The sequence below is a fragment of the Vulpes vulpes genome, chromosome 2 (assembly GCF_048418805.1).
Source record: "Vulpes vulpes isolate BD-2025 chromosome 2, VulVul3, whole genome shotgun sequence".
Taxonomy (NCBI): Eukaryota; Metazoa; Chordata; class Mammalia; order Carnivora; family Canidae; genus Vulpes; species Vulpes vulpes.
In genome coordinates, this window is record NC_132781.1 from 125814031 (window position 1) to 125835904 (window position 21874).

The 21874-nt window shown below is 45.5% G+C and overlaps 1 protein-coding gene across 4 annotated transcripts in view; it reads right to left on the reverse strand.

Annotated features, from left to right (window-relative positions):
* The window catches only part of DPYSL3 (dihydropyrimidinase like 3), a 120677-nt gene that overhangs the window by 58360 nt on the left and 40443 nt on the right, over positions 1 to 21874 (reverse strand). The window contains exon 1 of one of the 4 annotated variants that reach the window (XM_072749928.1): positions 4526 to 4990. The exons of 2 other annotated variants lie outside the window; for them this stretch is intronic. Coding sequence is in view for 1 of the 2 variants with exons in the window: in XM_026018640.2 (XP_025874425.1) it covers positions 3566 to 3604 (39 nt within the window). In the remaining variant the exon portion in view is untranslated. Of the gene's footprint in view, positions 1 to 3565; positions 3724 to 4525; positions 4991 to 21874 lie in introns of those variants that run through there. One more of the 4 variants, XM_026018640.2, reaches the window with a different exon arrangement.

The following is a 21874-nucleotide window of genomic DNA, read 5'->3' on the forward strand; positions in this document are numbered from 1 at the left end:
ACAAGAGAATACACATAAAGCACTGCAACCTAACTGTTAGCTCCCCACCACTCAGCTTCAGGTGGTAGCATGCCAGAGGACCACAAGGACTGTAACTCCCCTAACTTTCTGCCTGCAGAACTGATATGCTAGCTGCCATCCCCCAAAATGCTATTTATATCTATTTAATAAAAAAAGTACGAGACACCATGTTAAGGGATCTGTTGACAGTGGCGGGAAAAACAGGCTTCCCAGATCCTACCAGAACTGCTTGGAGAGTGCAGTCTTTCCTCTACACCGTCTGCCTTACTAACACCACCTTAGAGTGATGGCAGAAGCAGAAACACCAAAAAAAGAGTGTGGTGGCGAGGGACATCCATTTTAATTTCAATCAGGTGTGTAGGTTTGGGTCCTGCCTCCAACACTTACTCAACCTCTGATCCTGGGCAAATGCATTTGATTTTCTATGGATTTCGGGTGGGAGGGCTTGGGTTATTTTTTTTTCTGGATCTATAAACTGGGGATAACTATAGTACCTTTCAGAGAGCATTGAATCAAGGGTCAAAACGAGACAATACGTGTAACGCACATAGCACAATACCTGATACAAAATAAACACTCAGTAGGTGTGAGCTATTCTTATTTGGAACAATTTTTTATTCATGTATTGATTTAACCGACAATCATGAGACATCTGCATTCTAGAAGCTATGCTAGACAGTGGAGACAGAGGTGAACGGCAGCACAGGGTCCCTGCTCTGATCTGCTGAACCACCCTGAACTGCCAGCCCGACGTTTAGAAGCAAGGGCAGGTATGGAGGTGGACCAGACCGGCCATGCACCTGAGAAAGAACAATAAGATGTGAGGCCCGAGACACTCACAGAGAAAGCCCTGGCCAATTCTACCCATGACAGAGAAATCCCTTTCTCCAAGAAACCAATAAACATAGGTTAGTAAGAAGGCTTTGATCTCAGGAGGGAGGCAAAACGAGGTGGCAAGAAAAACAAAAACAAAGAAAGCCTCACTGGGGTCCCCAAATTGTGGCAGAGGGTGGTGTCTGGGGAGGCAAAAGGTATCCAGCAAGAAAGACTGCCCCCATCGATCCTCAGATTCTAGTGACATTTTAGCTACTGGGTGGGGCAGCCTTCACAGAAAGGAATACAGAGAGGCTAGAAAACTTAATTCAAATTCCATAATCTTATCATTTAAAAGAATATGCTAGAACTAAGAGTAGGGCATATCTGTTCCATTTAAATCTTTAATGACATTTTCTATGTAGGTATATCTGTGTCCATATTTTAATGTTTTTAATTGTATCGAGGAAGAGTATTTGAACCCTTATAGTATGTAGGTAACTACAATCATCTATAGACATGCAAACATGCAAAACTAATTGAACCAAGAATAGAACTCTCGTTCACAGAAATACAAACACAAAGCCTGAGGAAAATCTACAAATGGAGTCCTTGCCCCCAAAGACCAATACCCACCCTCCTGCCATGCTCCTCTGCTCCCCGCTACCCCAGACCCCTTTCAACAAGGTGAATACGAGGAAGAAATTCACAACCACTGTCCATTCTTGTCACAGTTGCTGGAGACACACAGCCCCGGCTTCAAGGCAGAGGCGGCTATGCAGCACCACGCCCCATGCACAGAGAGAAAGGATGCAAGCAGCACGGAGCATGAAGGAGGCACCCCAGGGAAGAGCATCCAAACAGGAACAAAAGGGAACCCCTGGCAAACCTGGCTCTAGGATCAGGGCACAGCCACATTTATGGGGGCTTCGAAGGCAAGTGATCAATCAGGGCCAGATTTCTCTGGCTTTCCTGAAAGGTGGCCTAAGTGATACCTATAAGAATGGGCGTGGCCCTCAGTGCCATATCACAGCCTGAGTCCATAAGAAGAACCTTGCAGTGCTCAGACTAGAAAGAAAAAAAAAACAAGCTTTTCTCTGCTTATCCCAAACAGGGGCACTGGCAAATGTATCCTCGAGGTAAGGCAAGTGGCATAAGTGCAGCATACTTCACACATGTAATAGCATGAGCGCGGGGTTCATCCCTCCCCCGTTAGAGAAATAGTATAAAAATTGAGCTTTTGTCTCAGTCTTTTTTTTTTTTTTAACAATACCTTCCACAGCTCTCTGCAAAGACAGCTGGTGCTCCGAGACTACTGTGCATTGTAAAAGATCCACTATGTATCTTCAATAACGTGAAGTCGATGATATCACAAAGTGATAAAGGAGGATATGTTTACACCTGACACCTTTACCTGGCAAAAGGATCCCTACCCATCCCCACTACCCTTTCTCCCAGTATTCATTCCCTAAGACCAGGTGGACAGCAGGAAGGGGTGGGGTGCCCTTGTGTGGGGTGAAGGTCAGGTGCATGAAAACACAGCGTGCGTCAATAGAAATAAACCACTTGAGAATAAAGTGCAGTAGAGGCAAAAACAGCTTGGTCCTGCCTACAGGGGTAAGGTCCTGCATTGGTGATCTGGAGCACACAGGGCGTTCCACACATAGCGGAGCAAGTGCAAACACACGCACGCCCACAGCAAAACCTGGTGGATCCCTGGTAAATTAACTATAGGAGCAGGTACAGCTCTGCCCTAGGGCAGCTGCAGAGCCTCCCAGGGGCCAGCTGATCACTTCCTTTGTTCGCCTTGCAAAGATGGAGTAGCCACCCATTCCCCCCGCTACACACGCGCACACAGACACACACACTACACACACACACTACACACACACCCCCATTCACTACAGACAAAGCACAACCATACTGCTTCATGCCAAACTACCAAATGTCAAGGTTTATCGTCACTGCTGTTTTGCCCCCTACCACCGCCACCCCTTTCTGGGGGGCATGCCCATCCCAGCCTGCCGCGTGCCCTTCCACTCAGGGGCATGGTTTCTGCGCATCCCGGAGACACCCCGAGCGGGGGCGCGGTGTTTTGCAGCCGCGAGCTGCCGGGGTGAAGGTGCGGCTTCTGTCCGGGATCCCGGGCATTGGACGCCGGCCGCCGGCGGGCGCTCGCTCTTGCACACAATGGCATTAGGACGTGTCCTGCACACAGCGTGCGCCTGCGACCCCGAACCAAGATCTGCTCTTACAACTCAGCCTTTTCTTGGGAGGAGATGGGGGGGGGGGGGGATGACATGAAAGATGTAAAATGCACCGAGGGCAAAACAAAAAAAAAAAGTTGCTCATTCCCGCCACAGCCACGTTAGTGGTCCGGTCCGCAACCTGACGTCCCGAAACATGCACGGGGGCGAATGCAGCGCGAGGGTCCGGGTGCAGCTGGGAGAGGGGCGCGGCCGGGCCACCGGGCCCCGGGGAAGCTGTCACCCCCGCACACGCCGCCTCGGCCAGCGAGCCTGAAACAAAAAGCCGAGGCCGCCTGGGGCGGCGCACGGGGGCTCCCCCGGCGGCGCGGGGTCCGGGCAGGGCCCGGGGCTATTTGGAAACTACCGGCGGGGGCGGGGGCGGGGGGACACCTAACCCGGGGTTCCCGGCGCCGCTCTTGGGTTTCCTCTTTGTCTCGCTTCCCCCGAAGGCCGGGGTCCCGCGTGCGGGGCGCCCCACTCACCGTGATCCGCGGGATGTTCTTCTTGCCTTGGTAGGACATGGTGGCGGCGGCGGCGGCGGCGGCCTCCCTGGCTGCTGGGCGCCCGCTCCGGCTCCGGCTGCGGCTGCGGCGGCGGCTCCCGCTCGGCTGCGGCTCCCGCTCGGCTCCGGCGCCCGCGCCCGCGCCCGCGCCCGTCGGCAGCGCGCAGCGCCCGAGATCAGGTGGAGCGAGTGGTGCGCTGGCCGCGGCCGCCGCCCCCCGCGCCTCCGCCCCCCTCGCGGCTCCCGCGGCGGCTGCCGGAGACAATAGTAAATCTCCCCGGCCCCCCTTCACCCCGACCCCCCCGCCACACACACCCTCCTCCGCTCGCGTTCACGCCCGGGCTTTTTTTTTTTTTTTCTTTCCCTCTCTGGCCGCGCCAGCTGGGACCCCGTAAGACCAGAATGGCTGCTCCGCGACTCCTCCCTCTTCTCTCTTATCCCTATTGATTTTCCTCTTTGCATCTGCCTCACCCACTTTTTCTTTTTCTTCCTTTTTGTGTGTGTGTGTGCGTGTGTGTGACTTAGAGGAGTGCGGCGGCGCCAGCCCGCTCACGGCCACCAGGGGGCGCGAGGGACTTTTCGGGGCGGGGATGCTGCAGTCCCGGGGGCCGCCCCCCCGCCCCCCGCCCCCGCCCGGCCCCGCGGGCCGAGCCCCTGGCCGGTGTCGCACCCTCCCCACCCTCCTCCCGGGCCCGGGAGGGCTCCCGGCCGCCCGCCGGGGCCGCTGTGGTCCGCTCCGCGCGGGCCGCGGGCTGCAGGCGGCGACGGCGCCTTTGTTCGGGCCGAGGGCCGCGCGCCGCCTCCGCTGCGGTGTAGCGGGCCCGCACCTGTGCGCCCGCCGGCCCCTGCCCGCCCCGGCCCGCCCCTGCCTTCCCGGCCCCGGCGCTGCGCATCGCATCGCATCGCATCGCATCGGGGCGCGTGTAAAGCAACCACCAACCTCGCTGGGCGGCGGGGCGCTGCGCTGTCAGTTAGCAGCAACTGTTCTCCGTATTTTAAAAAACATTCTCAAAATAACACGCTGCAAGGAACTCTGCTGCCCGGCTCTCGGAACGGGTGGAAGCGCGGTAAGGCGGCTCCGTGGGTAGAGAGGAGAAAACACCTGTGGTTGAGAGGCCCCGTCCCGTTACTGGGGTGCAGCCCTGTGGGGGTGCGGGGCGCGACTGTTGCTTCCCCCGGACAGAGAGCCGTGTGCACGGCTGAGCATCCCGAGTGTGCGGTAGGCAGAGCCGGTGGACCAGAGTCGGTATGTCCCTGGGAGCAAAAACACGGCCTTTGAGCGCTGGACTATATTGTCCTTCAGCTACTTGCTACAATTAAATGGCCCAGTATTTGGAGGGACCCTTATGGGTGGGAGCTAAGGGGTGATCCGGCAGCAGGAGCTCCCTCAACTCTCCTGGAAAATGAAGCCAGACGTATCATGTAAATAACAAAAATGGCTTGCTATGCAAAAACTGTAAAAACCCTTTCAGGAGAAGTCTCTACCATCCCCACTCAGTTGTCATTGCTAATGGCCCACTAAATATTCTGCAGAGGTCACTAAGCACAACTAGGTCTGTCTTAGGAATCTTAAACTCACATTTCTATAAGGCAGGCCACTCACTGACCACGCTTCTGGCCATCTTTTCATTAAATTGCAGGCCTTTTCTGCAGTGGAGGAGCTATATAAAGCATCCACCAGAATAGGAACAGAATCCTCCAGCTTGGGCTTTCCAAAATCCTAAAGTGAATCAGCCTGGTCATATAATCGAAGGGGAGACTAAACTCCCTGAAACGCTCCCTCCTCTCAAGTGAGTTAATCCAAGCTGCTGGTCATTCATGGGTAACTGGACTGAATGCAGTCTTCACTGTAGAAAAGTCTACAGCCCTCTCCACTTTATTTCTGTGATACTCTGGCTAGAAGGATGAATGCCAGGCAAAGTCACCTCCCTGTAGTCTTTTGCAAAGCCTGAGCAAGGTTTAAGGCCAAAGTCACACCCAAAACATTTTGCTTTGTTCTTATACTGAGACCACTAGCCAAGAGTTGTGAAATTACAAAGCATTCTGGGGATTGGCATGCAAATGAGCAGGATTATATTTAGAACAGGGTAAAAAGAGAATTAACTACATACTATGAAACCCTGAAGAGCTCTCTCAGTATCTTTCCCCAAGATGTATCCCAAACTTGCTGGAAGGGATCTTGCAAGTTCTTAAGAAAAGTAAAAATATGTAAAGGATATTTACAATCCTCAAGAAATACCACTGCCTCTTTTTCTTTTTTTAATATTATGGGTTTCTTTCCCTTTCTTGCATCCTATTTATGTCCCCTGTTCCTGTCATTATAACCCAGAACACTCTCTACTAAATAGACTTATACCATGTTTTTGATCACTTGATTGTGTGCGTGTGTATGTGTGTGTGTGTGTGTGTCTTATTTCAAATTAGAAGACTTAGGGTTAATCTCTCTGAGGTCAGGTTGACATGTTATAGGACTTGTGATGTGTTTCTCCGGATCGGACTCCAGCGACAAGCCATGCAAAGGAATGCATAATAACCAGCTAATCGGTTCAAGCTGTTGCCACAATCAGAAATGTACAACAAACACTATTTTTTCCCTCTTTTGTCCCCCCAATCATCTTTTTTCTTTCTTAAATCAAAAGAAAGTGTCCAAGATGAGTTTGAAGGAAAAGGCCTTCCTTGGCTGGGCCTCTCTTTGAGTAAGAAAGACAGCCATCAACACAGGAAGCCTCTGTGTCTGGCCAAGAGAATGAGGAGTGAAACCAGCATGGATGTTTTCCACAGTAGAATGACTCTGAATGGTTTTCCTTGGATACACAGCAGTGCTTGGCTTTAGGTATCTCAGGAAACTATGAGAGAGGGAAAAGAAGACATAGAGAGACTTAATTTATCGTCCCAAAGAAACTTAATTTTGGCCACCAAACCTACCACGTTGGTAGACTTCCACTCCTCCATCAAAGCTACTTTATTCTAGTTGCTCAGGCCAAAGGCGTGGCATCAACCTTGACTCCTTCAGTCCATCCACTTTGCACTCCATAGCCAATCTTTCAGGAAATGCTATTGGTTCTGTCCCTTAACTACATTCAGACTGAGGACATTAATTCATATACTGAGACCCAAAAAGTGGAGGCTGCTCCAGTCGCTGGGACCTTGTCACACATCTAGTGTGTGACAGCACACACAGTCAGCCTCCACTTACCCGAAACCTAACAAACATTGACAAACATCACGATCCTCCAACTCAACTTAGCTAGTAGCTTCCTTTACCCTGAAAAATAGGACCTGCTAGTATTATAAGGAAATCCCCAGCCAACCACGCTGTTTCCACGTTGCTTCTTCTAACTCTCTGTAAAACTTGCTCTTGCCCCAAATCCCCCAGAAAGTGTGCTCCACTACTCATGAGGCACTGTACTCCCCCAAACTGTGCATTGTTTTCCTTTGAATAAAGGACATCGAACTAGTTACAAGGTTTTACTCTGCGTGTCATTTCACAATGTGACTTTTTCTTTTTTAAAAAAGTAATAGGACTCTCTTAATCTGCAGGGCTTCTCCCTGTGGCTCGCGGCCACCACGTGTCACATGGACTGCTGCACGAACCTCTGCATGGGGTCTCTTCCATCATTCATTCATTCTTAACAGTACTCACACAAAATTTATCTCATGCTTGCTACGCACTACTTTTCCAGATGCTACTGTTATAGAGGTGAATAACAATGACAATGTCCCAGATCTCAGGAAGCTTACCTTATAGCCTTACTCAAAAATAAGGCACTTATTGGTGCCCTTCCTTTTTTTTTTTTTAAGATTTTATTTATTCATGAGAGACACAGAGAGAGAGGCAGAGACACAGGCAGAGGGAGAAGCAGGCTCCACACAGGAGCCCTATGTGGGATTCGATCCCAGAACTCCAGGATCACTTCCTGAGCCGAGGGCAGACGCTCAACGGCTGAACCACCCAGGTGCCCCAAGTTGGTGCCCTTCCACGCCTACTTTATCTTCATGGTACTCTTCACCATATGTATATATGATAGTAATTTGTCACTGAGTATTATCCTTCTCTCCATCATTGGAATATAAGCTTCTTGAGGGCAGGGAATCTGTTGGTTTTATTTACGGCTGTATCCTTAGTGTGTGAAACAGGACTCTGCCCATAGAAATTGCTCAATAATTATTAGGTGAGTAACTGTATGAGTTTTAAAATTGTGTCTGAAGAAAGAGTAAATAGATGGAATAAGAATGTTCCTGTAAAAAAAAAAAAAAGAATGTTCCTGTAACTAAGGGCATGTGATTAGAAGCTAGATTTAAGAATATCTATTTTGAGGGCACCTGGATGGCTCAGTCAGTTAAGCCTCTGCTCAGGTCATAATCCTGGAATCTAGGGATCAGGGCTCCCTACTCAGCAGGGAGTCTGTTTCTCCTTTTCCCTCTACCCTTCACCTTGCTAGTGCTCACTTGCAGTCTCTCTATCAAATAAATAAAATCTTTTAAAAAAGAAAAAGAATATTTATTTTTGCTTCTCTAAGGCTTCTTAGAGTTTCCTGATTCTAGAATTCACAACAGGTGAATTCAGGCTGGTGAGGATATTCCTTAGCTAATAGGATACGGTCACAAAATTCTAGGGCAACACATGGGCCAAAGAACAGCTCAGTAGAATAGATTTGTTACCTGAGCACTGATTAGAGAGCTGTAAACTTTGAAAGGAATTGTCATCAAAGTGTACGAGAACATCAAGAGCCTTGTCTTAATTTAAAGAATTAAAAAACAATTGATAATTGGGTTTCAAGAAAAAAGTAGGAATCAAGAATGGTGTGTTGTTTAAGGATCTGGATTTAGAAATAGGGGGAACCTTGGTGCATATTTATTTATTGACTTACTTTTATTTATTGAGTACGTAGTATAGGCACCTAGACAGTAGGAATAAAATAGGTGAATCAAATAGACAAAATGCATGCCCTCTTAAAGCTTATGTTTTAGGAAAGGGACAAGTCTAGGGTTAAAAATGAAAATATATGGTGTTTATAATGGTAGGAGGTGCACTGAGGACAAATAAACCAGGAGTTGGGAAGGTGAAAGTCACTCCAGTGTCTTGAGATTGGGCTGGAATTTTACATACAGAGTCACAGAAGGTCAGGTGAGATAATGGTAGCTTAGACCAAACGGTAACAGTACAAGCAGTGAGAAATGGTCACATATTAGATATGTTTCAAGGTTAAACCAACAGTATTTGCTGATGGACTCGACCAGGGTGTGAGAAAAAGAGGAACTGAGAATTACATTAAATCTGTTGGCCAGAGCAACTCAAAAGGTAATGGTGTGCCTCACGGCCACGGGGGAAAAATGTGGGAGGAATGGTATTGAGGGAAAGATCAGGAATACATCTGTGGACATTCCTATTAAATGCTGAACTGAGGGATCCCTGGGTGGTGCAGTAGTTTAGTGCCTGCCTTCAGCCCAGGGAGTGATCCTGGAGACCCGAAATCGAGTCCCACGTTGGGCTCCCTCAATGGAGCCTGCTTCTCCCCCTGCCTGTGTCTCTGCTTCTCTCTCTCTCTCTCTCTCTCTCTCTCTCTGTCTCTCATGAATAAATAAAATCTTTTTTAAAAATTAAAATAATAATAAATGTTCAAGTGAAAGAGTGTCTGGGTGGCTCAGTCAGTTAAGCATCTGCCTTCAGCTCGGGTCAGGATCTCAGGGTCCTGGGATGGAGCCCCCGTGTAAGCATCTGGCTCCCTGCTCAGCAGGGAATCTGCTTCTCCCTCTTCCTCTGCTCTTCCTCCCCACTCATGCTCTCACGCTCTCCCTCTCTCTCAAATAATGATCCTTTAAAAAAAATATGTTGAAGTGAAATGTTAAGCAGGCAGGCAGATGTCTGAGATTAGAAATCTAAGGGATGACCTGGGCCAGAGACACAAAACTTGGGATTCGGCAGCCTCTAGGTATTATTTAACAATGCTGGAGGAGAGGAACAAGGAAGTGAGTGGAGATAGAGGGCAGAAAGGTCTGAGGTATGTAAGCGTCCTGCGGGGAAATGAGCACCCAGGAAAACGACTGGAGACAGTGGTCAGTGAGACAGAGGGTACACCATGGGAGCATGGTGTTCTGAAGGTCAAGAAACCACAATATTTCAGAGGAGAACATGTTCACTTTGTTAAATGCTGCTGAAAGTTCAAGGAAGATGAGAAGTGAGAATTAATTAGTGCATGAAGGGTGCCTCTGTGGCTGTTGGTGAAGCGTCTGCCTTCAGCTAAGGCCATGATCCTGGGGTCCTGGGATTGAGCCCCACCTAGGGCTCCCTGCTCAGCGGGGAGCCTGCTCCTCCCTCTGCTGCTCCCCCTGCCTGTGCGCTCGCTCTCTCTTTCTCTCTAATAAACAAATAAAATCTTTAAAATAATAATAATAGAGACACCTGGGTGGTTCAGTGGATGAGCGTCTGCCTTTGGCTCAGGGCGTGATCCCAGGGTCCCGGATGGAGTCCCACATCAGGCTCCTTGCATGGAGCCTGCTTCTCCCTCTGCCTGTGTCTCTGCCTCTCCCTGTGTGATTCTCATAAATAAATAAATAAAATCTTTTGAAAAATAAAAAATAAAACAATAATAATAATTAGTGCATGAAAACACCATCAGAATCACTGAGGGCCTTCCCCTGAGCACCTATGAGTATCTTAATAGCCACCTCATAATGGTCTTCTGGGGAGCGTATATTAAATTATTCAAGTCATATTTCCTGAGTACCTACCGTGTGTGTGTGTGTGTGTGTGTGTGTGTGTGTGTGTGTGTGTGTACTGGTCCTAATGAAGTCATGGGGATGAAAACTGATTGGAGTGTTTCCAAGATACAATCAAAGTGAATTGGAGACATCTGATGTAGACATCTCTTTCAAGGGATTTTACTGTAAATGAAGACAAGGAAATGGTGCCGTAACAGCCAGAGAAAGTGGAATCTCATATGAGAGAAATAAGAGCATGGTCATGGGCGCTCTCTCTGTAAGAGACCGGGGACAAGAGGCCTAACATTCTTGAATGGGCAACACAGGTGACATCTAGTGTTCAGATAGAGGGCTTGCCCATAGCAAAGAGCAAAGAAGGTTCATCCACAGGGAAGTGAGGATGGAGCATGGGATCTTGGCTCCTTAAACAAGAAGAGACGGTTCAGGCGTACAGGGAGATAAAGGACAGTGAACATATTAAAGATTAAATAAGATTATTCATGCAAAACTCTTAGCCCAAAGCAAGTTAATTAGCAACTATTCCTGCCATTACTTTTACTGTTCTGATTTTTCAAACTCGTTTACATCCGGGACTATGTCTTATTTATCTTTTCAGTCCCCAGCTCTTTCACAATGCTTGAAATAGAGTGGAATTAATACACTATGATATAAACTGAATAGAGGGGAAAAATCAAGAATATCCTCTGCCTTCCTTTTTAATATCCAAAATATCTATAATAAGTGACTAGCCATTTCCATGGTTTCAATCATCGAAAATATTTTCTACTTTTTCAAAAACCAATTTATATTTTGCTATATGAACACACAGAAACATTTCCCTTGGTCCTGATGTTTAAGATGGGGGGGGGGGGGGAAACGGTTTCAAAATAAATGCAGAAAGAATTCTGAAGAGGCAAAAAACACATACCAGGCCTTTGTGAAACATATAGGCTATTCTAATGTTAGCAAATATGCATTTAATCGCAGAATCGCCCATTAAGTCACTTGGATCTGTAAATTTTATCCACAGTTCAAACAGGGGAAATCTTAGTCATATACTTCCAGTATCACAGAATGAAAATCAAGGTGGTGATTAACCTGTTATTATTAGATGTTTATACATTAAATACACAATCAATTTTATCTTTGATACACATAAGGCAAAAAAGAAAATAAAAATATTATAGACACAAAATATTCCCATGGGCTGATTCCCAAATCATACTTATACCAGCCTGAGCAAGGTGTACAGACCTACTTCTCCCTGGATAGATTTTCTCATTCATTTCTTTAATAGAGGATGGTTCTGAAGGCCTCTGGCCTTCAGATTTGATGGTAATTCATTTCAAAGCCATAGGCAGGCACACTGTCTAGAATTATAGGATAAGGTTGGGAGGGAGAGATAAATTACTGTGTGTGCATCTCCATCTCTGGGTCAACACATGTTAGACACACAGGTGAGGTTATATTTGTTAAAACAGCAGTTGGAAACTAAAATAGATAGTAATCAAAATAAATCAAGGATTGATGATTAGAAGGCTGAAGGTAGTACTCCACTAAAAAGTCATAATCTCATGGGGCATCTGAGTGGCTCAGTTGGTTAAGTGGCTGACTCTTGATTTTGGCTCAGCATGTGACCTCAGGGTCCTGCGATAGAGCCCCACGTCATGCTTCATGCTCAGCAAGGAGCCTGCTTGAGGATTCTCTCTCCCTCTCCCTCTGGTCCCCCCCCCCCAGCTTGTACACCCACTCTGTCTCAAACAAATAAATAAATCTTTAAGACAAAGAAAGTCATAATCCTGTGCCCAATTTCTCGATCTGATCTAGTTTTAAAGCTTGCAAAACAGTAACTAAAGGAGAAGCCGGGTCATCATGAGGAAAGATCCTCCAACACCAAGACTAGAGGTCATGATTCCTCTAGTCTTTCCTCAAGGGGGTCCTAGGGCCAACAACTAATGCCACTGGAAACTGAAAAAGAGGGCTACCTAAACACCAGGGGGCAGATGGATATAAGTTTCCAGTTGACACAGATACCCAGAAACTTGAGGCATCAGCAGAGCTCCTCTGTTAGTGTGAAAGCATGCTAAGGCCAATTGATAAGCAGGCTCCTGGTCTAGCTCTGGCTCTCTGGCTTACCTTTGGCCCACTAGCTTTACAGATATACCTACTGGTCATTTGCACAAACCTGTATTGATTAATTGGAGTGGATAAATATGGCAATTAGCACACTTCAATGTTGGTTTCTTGGCCTGTAGGGTAACAGCAATTAAGGTGGGAAGATCAAGTAGAAAGCTCTAAAACTGTCCCCTACCTTTACCCCAAACATAAAATCAAGAGAGCAAATTTAAAATTTGCATCCTAAGAGAATGGCCTTAAAGACCAAAAGTTATGCGGCTAGTAATCCCCATTATATGGTCATTTAGTTCATTACTCTGGATAGTACAAAAGCCAGACCAATCCCAATGCGTAACTCAATCATTTAAGAGCCCAAATCAAAAGTGTGGTGATATTTTCCTAGAGCATATTGTCACAGTCTCAAGTACATGGTACACCACCACTGAACTACCAAAGGAGTTCTTTTCCATCCCTGCCAGAAAAGCAAAGCAAAGCAGTTTGCATGTACTTGAAACAGACGACAGTACCCATGAAGTGTCTTGACCAGGGCTACAACTGTCCTTCCTCCATTATAATACAGTCCGAAAAGATCTAGTCTGGACATCTTGAAGAACATCCTACTGGTACACTCTCTGGATGACATCATGCAAAACTGACAGATGAGCAAGAAGTGGTAAGACACATGAGCTACAGAGTGTTTTGTGAAGGACACATGAACTTCGGAGACGGGGGAGGAAAAGGCCACCCCTACCAAAATAAATAAATCAATCTTTCAAAGAAGAAAAGGGATGAACACATATTCTAGGTATGGATTTGCCTTTGCTGCTGCTAGAGCCTCAGTTCAACATAAGGAGTGTTTAATGCACTGGCCTGGGTCCCATAACATCACATCAGACTAAGAGGTCTACTTAATATCAAGTAAGATACATGAAAGGTCATGTGGATACAGGATCCAGTAGTTCCATCACATACTGCCCCGCCTAGAAGCTGCCATCCTAAATGTAGAGGAATGATCTATGGAAGGCACAAATGAAGCACTAATTCAGAGATGATTCCTTGCAAGGATCGGGCCCCATCCTCCAGGATGCACTGTACATTTTAAATCAGTGTCCTTTATAAAGTATGTACTGTCCCAAAGAGAAGAATATATGAATCCAAGAACCAAGGGAAAGAAGCAAGAGTGACCCCTTTGACCATCACTCCCAGGCACCAAGTGGGAAATACATATTTCACATCCCTGCACCTCCAGGTTGTTTCCTGTCTTTTCACCAAAGGGAACGTGCTTTCCACCAGGGGGCATAGCAAGAGTCCTACTGAACTCTTAAGTTCCTGCTGCTCTGGGGCACTCAGGCTTCTGGGCCCAGGGACCAAACAAGCAAGGAAGAGAATTGGCAACCTTATAGGACCCAGATTATTGAGAGGTGGCAGGGCTGCTGTTACACAATGGGGGAAGGGAGAAGTATGTATGACACCCATGCAATCTACACAGTTCTTTTAGGTACTACCTTGCCCAGTCTTGATAGTAAATAGACAAACACATTAGCCACAACCTGACAAGGGCATGGTGACCGGGGTCCATGTCCCAATGCCAAGTAAACCATCAGGACCAGTGAAGAAGTTAGCTAAGAATGAGGAGAATCTAGACTAATTAGTAGAAGACCATAATGGTATTATTGTGGCCCTAAGACCAACTTTGGGGAAAGAGGCCCTGACACCCCCAAAAGAAGAGACACGTACAGATTTTAGAGCTGGTGATCCCAGGACTTACATAAAGAAGTGAATGTGAAGAGTGTAAGGAGAGGTCTGTAGCAGACGCTATGAAGCTCTACCCAGCCGCCCCCCAGCCGCCTCCCGGTTCAGGATGGAAGGACTCTGTCCTCCAAGTGCTCTCAACCTTCAGCCATCAGCCCTTCTGGAAACTGACCTTGTCTCAGGTAACCCCCCCTCCGCCCCCCAAGGCAGCCTGATCCAGTAAGTGCTTAAAGTGAGCATATAAGGTGAGAGGGTAACAACTCCAAAGGCTGTCAGGTCAGCCAAAGCCTTTTAGACCACATCACAGCTCAACTTCCCACTCTGCCCAACTGTCCCCTCCCCTCCCCTTGCACAGATTTTGATCACTAATAAACTTCCTGCATGTTATTTTTCCACAATCTGAGTCCCAGGAAACCCAATATGAAAAGTGAGGCTGGTATTAAATGAATATATGGTTATATGGAATATATATATGGAATGATTTTTTTTTTTTTTTTACTTAGCCACTATTTTTAAAGGTACAGATTTCACACTCAAATTTAGATATCTTTAAAAATTGGAAAACTTGGAGGGTGCCTGGATGGCTCAGTCAGTCGACTGTCTGACTCTTGGTTTCAGCTCAGGTCATGACCTCAGAGTCCTGGGATTGAGCCCCATATGGGGCTCCACCCTGGGTAGGGAGTCTACTTGAGGATTCTCTCCTTCTCCCTCTGCCCCTTCTCTCCCTCTCATGCTCTTTCTCTCTCAAATAAATAAATAAATCTTTTTTTTTAAATTATAAAATGTGGGAATTCTGGGCTCCCAGATACAGATTGGTGCCCATCAGCTAGAGTTAAATACTGCCTGCCTTTTGGATAGAACATGTACTCTCCCATTAACGTCTGCTGCTTCCTTTTCCTTGAAGGAGGGTTGGCTTCCATTTATTTATGCTACCTGCCTGGTGTAGAGTCATGTGAATTTCTGCCATGAGATCATCTGGAGAGTCTTGAGTTATCTAGGCATTAGAGAGTAGGGGGCTCTGTGTCTCAAAGGCAAGGGTTGTTTTTTGTTTTTTGTTTTTTCCAAAGTAGTCTTTGGTGCCTGTTCAGAATTGAGGGAGCAGAGAGTTATCTCCAGGAAACCGCCTCCTTCCCCAGCCCACCCCTACCCCACCCCCACTGTGCCCTAAACCACAAGATTGCATCCCGGAACTATCCGCCTGTGTGTTAAAAGCCTGTGTGAGAACATGACTGGAGCTGCAGAGTCTCCGGCTAAGTGCAGTCAGTTCCACCCTTGGGCTGAGCGGAAACACACGTGATTGGATTCAGACCTCTTCCTGAGGAGCACCAAAGCTCCCTCCCAGAACAGGGATTTGAGATTCATTCTTGGATGGAGGCTCACAAGAGCAGGCCAGCCCCCAAACGCAAGAGGCCACCCCAGTTTATATGTTCCAGGTTTCCCCAATCTCTCCAGGAAGGGACTTTGGCTGCTTGTCTTGTGGGGTTTTTTTCCTCTGGTTTCCTGTATTTAGTCATAGCAAATGTCCCAGGAATACGGGGACTCAGGAGCCTCTGGGTCCCCATCTTTGCAGAGAAGGAGGCACAGCAGAAACATAAGCTTGAGGGTCTAGTCACAGGTTTCTCTGAGCAAATTCCCCAAGGAGCTGTGGAAGGAAAAAGAGGTTCTTCTTCCATATCACTGGTATGTCAACAAGGTGTACCTCTTTGTTTGACCAGTCACCACGACACTCTGATCCCAAGTGAAACCCTGGATTTCTGACCTCAGGACAACTCGGTACCAGTTGGTGTCCTGGGCCTTGCGTTTGGTCGGTTCTGAGGGTCCAAGTACTCAATTTTTCACTGAACACAGTGAACATAAACAGCAAGAACCAGAGACTGAAATAGAGAAATACTGTTAGATTTTTCAAATTCATTTCAGATTGGTTGACTTTATTTTATTTATGCATTTTTTTCAGATGGGCTGACTTTAAAATTAACAGCTTGGGGTACCTAGGCAGCTGTGTCAGGTAAGCACTGGGCTCCCTGCTCAGCGGGGAGCCTGATCCTCCCTCTTCCTCTGCCTGCCACTCTCCCTGCTTGTGTGTTCTCTCTCTCTCTCTCTCTCTCTCTCGTCAAATAAATAAATAAAATCTTTAAAAAAAATAAAAGAATTAACAGCCTGAAAAGCCTTCTGAGCTTTACTTGCCTCATCTATAAAATGGGTCAGTAGGATAATTAAGTGGATCTACTAATGCAAACATGAAAGAATAGATCTTATGAAACAGAAAGATGAATGATTCATTTAAAAGGAGTTGCAAAAAAAAAGCAAAAAAAAGCAAAAAAATAAAATAAATAAAATAAAAGGAGTTGCAGTTGGGGCAGTTGGGGCACCAGGGTGGCTCAGTTGGTAAGCATCTGACTTCAGCTGAGGTCATGATCCCAGGGTCCTAGGATGGAGCCTCACATTGGACTCCCTGCCCCATGGGGGTCCTGCTTCTCCCTTTCCCACTCCTCTTGCTTGTGCTCTCTCTCTCTGTGACATAAATAAGTAATAAATCTTTTTTTAAATAATAAAAAATAAAAGGAGTTGCTGGCATATCATTATGCCATGGACTGATTAAAAGAATAGGTTCTGGAGTTCATGTAAAAGTGAGAGGATGGAAAATGGAGAACCCTTGCCCAAGCCAGCCCATGCATGTTCCTAATCTTGCCTCCTTGCTGAAATCATGTACCAAATTAGATAAGGACTTCCTGGACTTACAGCACAGTGTATTGGGCATCTTCCTAAAAGGTATGCATAATTAACTAATGCATATATAGTAACTAAGTCCTATTTTCACTATTTCATAGCCACAAATAATTTACAATGACTTCCATTTTAAAAATCCCAACGCACTGCTGACAACAGAGATGAACACAGTTTGTTATTGACACTAACCAAATTTATATATTTCCTGATCCTCTACAGCATGAATCAAAGTAATGTCTAAGACATGTTAGTAGAACAATGGTTCTGTTATAATGAGGGCTTAACGCTTAATGCCACTGGTGGCAAATAATTATCATAACAATCCACATATCTCTGACACAACCTTAATTAAAATTAAAGTTAAAATAAGGAGTCATCTTGTTTCCAAGCAGGAGCTCCAGAAATCACTTGTAGGGGTAGTTAGTTTTAAGGGAAATGGTTACTGAAATTTCATATATTTACTATAGAATTTAAAGTGAATTCATGTATTTACCATAGAATTTAAAGTACATCTAAGAATTTGTTTATCAACTATTTTGTCACCCTAACATTTAGTTTTTCCTTAAGTCTCCTAAGTTTTTGTCATATTGAAAGATTGTTTTAATAGGATCCAAGGTCTCTCATTTAAAAGGAGGGACTGTGAAAGGTTCTCACAGAAAACTACTTTATCACAAAGCTTCTTGTAAAAATTTCTATTCAGATAAAGGTAGAAACTGTTTTTGTCACAGAAGTCTGATTTGACTCATTAACATTGTGATGACAAATTTGTAATCTTGCTAATTGACTTTTCATTAACTAGTATAAAAAGATGGTAAAGACTCTTGGAAGTATATTGAATAACTGTAAATCAATCAATGTGATCCACCACATTAACAAAACAAAAGACAAAAATCATATGATCTTTCAACAAAAAGCAAAAAAAAACATTTGACAAAATTCAACCTCTATTCATATAAACTTTCTCAACAAAGCGGGTTTAGAGGGAACAAAGCTCAATATAAAAAAGGCTATATATGAAAACCTCATAAGGCACCTGGGTGGCTCAGTGGTTAAGCATCTTGCCTTTGGCTCAGGTCATGATCCCTGCGTTCTGGGACAGAGTCCCACATTGGGCTCCCCATAAGGAGCCTGCTTCTCCCTCTGCCTGTGTCTCTGCCTCTCTGTGTGTCTCTCATGAATAAAATAAATAAAATCTTAAAAACAAGAACAAAACCTCACATCACATTCAATGATGAAAAAATACGGGAGATCCCTGGGTGGCTCAGCGGTTTAGCGCCTGCCTTTGGCCCAGGGTGCAATCCTGGAGTCCCGGGATCGAGTCCCACGTCGGGCTCCCTGCATGGAGCCTGCTTCTCCCTCCTCCTGTGTCTCTGCCTCTCTCTCTCTCTCTATCTCTCTCTCTCCATGTCTATCATAAATAAATAAATAAATCTTTAAAAAAAAAATACGAACTTTTCCTCTAAGATCAGAAACAAGACAAGACATTCACTCTCACCATGTTTTTTAAAGATTTTATTTATTTATTCATGAGAGACCCAGAGACAGAGAGAGAAGCAGAGACATAGGGCAGCCCTGGTGGCGCAGCGGTTTGGCGCCGCCTGCAGCCCGGGGTGTGATCCTTGAGACCCGGATATGGTCAATTAATCTATGACAAAAGAGGCGAGAATATGCAATGGGAAGACACTCTCTTCAATAAATGGTGTTGGGAAAACTTGACAGCAACATGCAAAGAACGAAACTGGACCACTTTCTTACACCATAACAAAAATAAACTCAAAATGGATTAAAGACCTAAAGGTGAGACCTGACCCCATAAAACTAAAAGAAAACATAGGCAGTAACTTCTGACACCAGCCTTAGCAACATTTTTCTAGATATGTCTCCTCAAGAACAGAATAAAAAAGCAAAAATAAACTCCTGGGACTATACAAAAAAAAAAGCTCTTGCACAACAAAGGAAATCATTGATAAAATAAAAAGACAACCTAATAAATGGCAGGAGATATTTGCAATGATATATCAATAAGGGATTAATACCTAAAATATATAAAGAATGTATACAACTCAACACCAAAAAAAAAAAAAAAAAACAAATTACCTGATTAAAAAATGGGCAAAGGACCTGAATAGACATTTTTCCAAAGAAGACATACAGATGGCCAACAGATATATGCTCAACATCAGTCACTAATCATCAGGGAAATGCAAATCAAAACCACAATGAGATGTCACCTTATACCTGTCACAATTGCTAGACTCAAAAAGAAAAGAAATAACAAGTGTTGCAAGAATATGGATAAAAAAGAATGCTTGTGCCCTATTGGTGGAAATGTAAATTGGTGAAGCCACTGTGGAAGGCCAGTTGCCTTTGGTTCAGGTCACGGTCCAGGGTCCTGGGGTCGAGTCCTACATCAGGCTCCCCATAGGAAGCCTGCTTCTCCCTCTGCCTATGTCTCTGCCTCTCCGTGTCTCTCATGAATAAATAAATAAAGTCTTTAAAAATTTAAATAAATAAAAAATAAATAAGACCCAGCATACAGCTGGAACACTGTCTCTCTCATGAATAAATAAAATCTTTAAAAATAAATAAATAAAAGAAGAAATTTAATAAAGAATTGATTCCATTATTGGTTATTTTTGCAAAGAAAACAAAAACACTAATTTGAAAAAATATATGCTCCTCTATCTTTACTGCAGCACTATTTACAAAAGCCAGGATATGAAAGCAACCCACTTGTCTATCTATAAATGAATGAATAAAGAAGATATGGCATACATATACAATGAAATATTACTCAGCCATAAAAAAAGAATGGGATTTCACTATTTGGACAACATGGATGGACCTAGAGGGTATTATACTAAGTGAAATGAGTCAGACAGAGAAAGACAAATAACGCTTGATTTCACTTATAAGTGGAATCTAAAAAAACAAAACAAATGAATAAACAGACAAAAAGCAGAAATAAGATTCATAAATACAGGGAACAAACTGATCGTTGCCAGAGGAGAGAGGAGTGGGAGAGATGGGCAAAACGGTTGAAGGGGATCAGGAAATTAAAAAAAAATTCTTGATGTACAGAGAGAGCTAATGATACTTCTATGACATTTTTCCCAAGTAAAATAGACAATAACAAGCTAATTAACTTAAGAACACAAGGTAGGCCACCTATTTTCCATGATGACATCCACACTTGAGAAACATACCTGAGACAGCCAATCATCCACAGTTAAGAACAGAGTGGGGGATTGGCTGCTCCTCTTCCCCTGACAAATCTCCCATGACCACTGGGGCACCCTCAAGCTAACACAGCACCGGGGAGGCTTGGCCAGAGCCACCCCAGGGCTGGAGGGTGCAGCAGTATCCTCCTTCCCCAGCAATGCCCGTCTCCACAGCACTGATGGCTGTCAGAGGTGATACCAATCAACCTGCTTGACCAGTCCCTGGGTGGCTTGCTCTCCTCCCTACCTGGCAAGAATTCACTGTTACCCTGCCAAGGAAGGAGCATAGAGAGCCCACCACAGAGCTCAGGAATGGAATTCTGGAATTCAACTCTGCTAGTCACACCGACAAGTATTTCGATTCTAGTTCTGCCAATACTGACTGTGGCCCTCAACAAACTCTGTTTCCCCCTCTGCAAAATGGGGATAACACGGTTAACTTATATGGTAGGAGCATCTGGTGAGATAATGGTGAATACATGATAGTCTGTGAATGCTCCAGAAACTGATTAATCAGTGTATTTAAAACATTGTTGCTCAGGGTATAGAGTGTTGTTAAGTGATTTAAATCATTAAGTTGAACCCAGTCCAAAGAGAGCCAAACAAATATTTTTTGGGGGAGGCTGTCTCTAGTTTCCTTCAGGTTCTCAAGTGTGCACGACCCCCCAAATTCATGCATTCACACCATAGATTAACTACTGCCTCCCAAACCTTACCTCTTAGCCAGCCCTTGGCCCTCAGCTTCGGGTTCAGACATCTCACTGCACGTGGCAAGCCTTAGTCCGAGTGATCCACGGGCACCTCGCTCCCCCTCACTCCCTGCGGTGCCCTGCCCACATCCCATTTGGGAAAAAGTGCCTATGATCCCAGATGCTGCAAAATGCCTTTGGCAGATGCTCTCAGTTGTCAACCACCTTTAAACACTCCTTCAGCTAAGCAGATCCACCTTGCCCACGGTGACACTGCCCCTGGCACGGGGGTGGGGTGGGGAGCACGGGTACCAATGGAGAGTTAAGGCTTGACCCTCTTATCCCAGCTTGGATTAGAACTAAGGGTTCATCCTCTCTTCAGAACTCCCTGCAGGGCTGACTGAGGTTTCAACTAAGGCTGTAACCTCTTTGACCCAATTCTGCTTCCGTCCCTTACACTGGTGTTGATCTCAAGACCATCCCCTAATAAACTTTTGGAATGTTCATTTATGCCTTATGATCTGTTTTCTAGGGAAACTGGAATATTCAGCATGTCCCAGATAGGTTCCAGAACCTTCTGTACCTTCTCCAGTGCTTTGTAGCTCAGCTGATGATACCTCACCTTACCTGGTCATCTTACCCAGAAGCCTAGGCCTCCATCTTGGGTGCTTTTGTCCTGTCTGCTCCCTCTGCCTGGATCAAACTCAACCAGTCTGAGTCCTTATCATTCAAGTGTCATATTGAATGTCACCTCCTCACATACCTGCAGGTTTCCAATCATTCCCCAGTACTCTCCGGCTGATGTCTAAGATTCTAAATGTCATGCACAACCTCCCCACCCAATCCCTCCACCACCACCACGTGGCCTCTTCCCACCTCTGTGGCTTCACCTTTCTTCACTCCTGACTTGCAATGTTCGGTCCCAGTAACCCTAGGAACCAGGAGCAACTCTCTCACATCCACCATGCTGTTCCTTGTCTCCAAGCACTTGACCATGTCAGACCTTTTGCCAGAAGCAGTTGTCCCTCCCACTTTTTAAAGATTTTATTTATTTATTTGCTTATTTGACACAGAAAAAGAGCC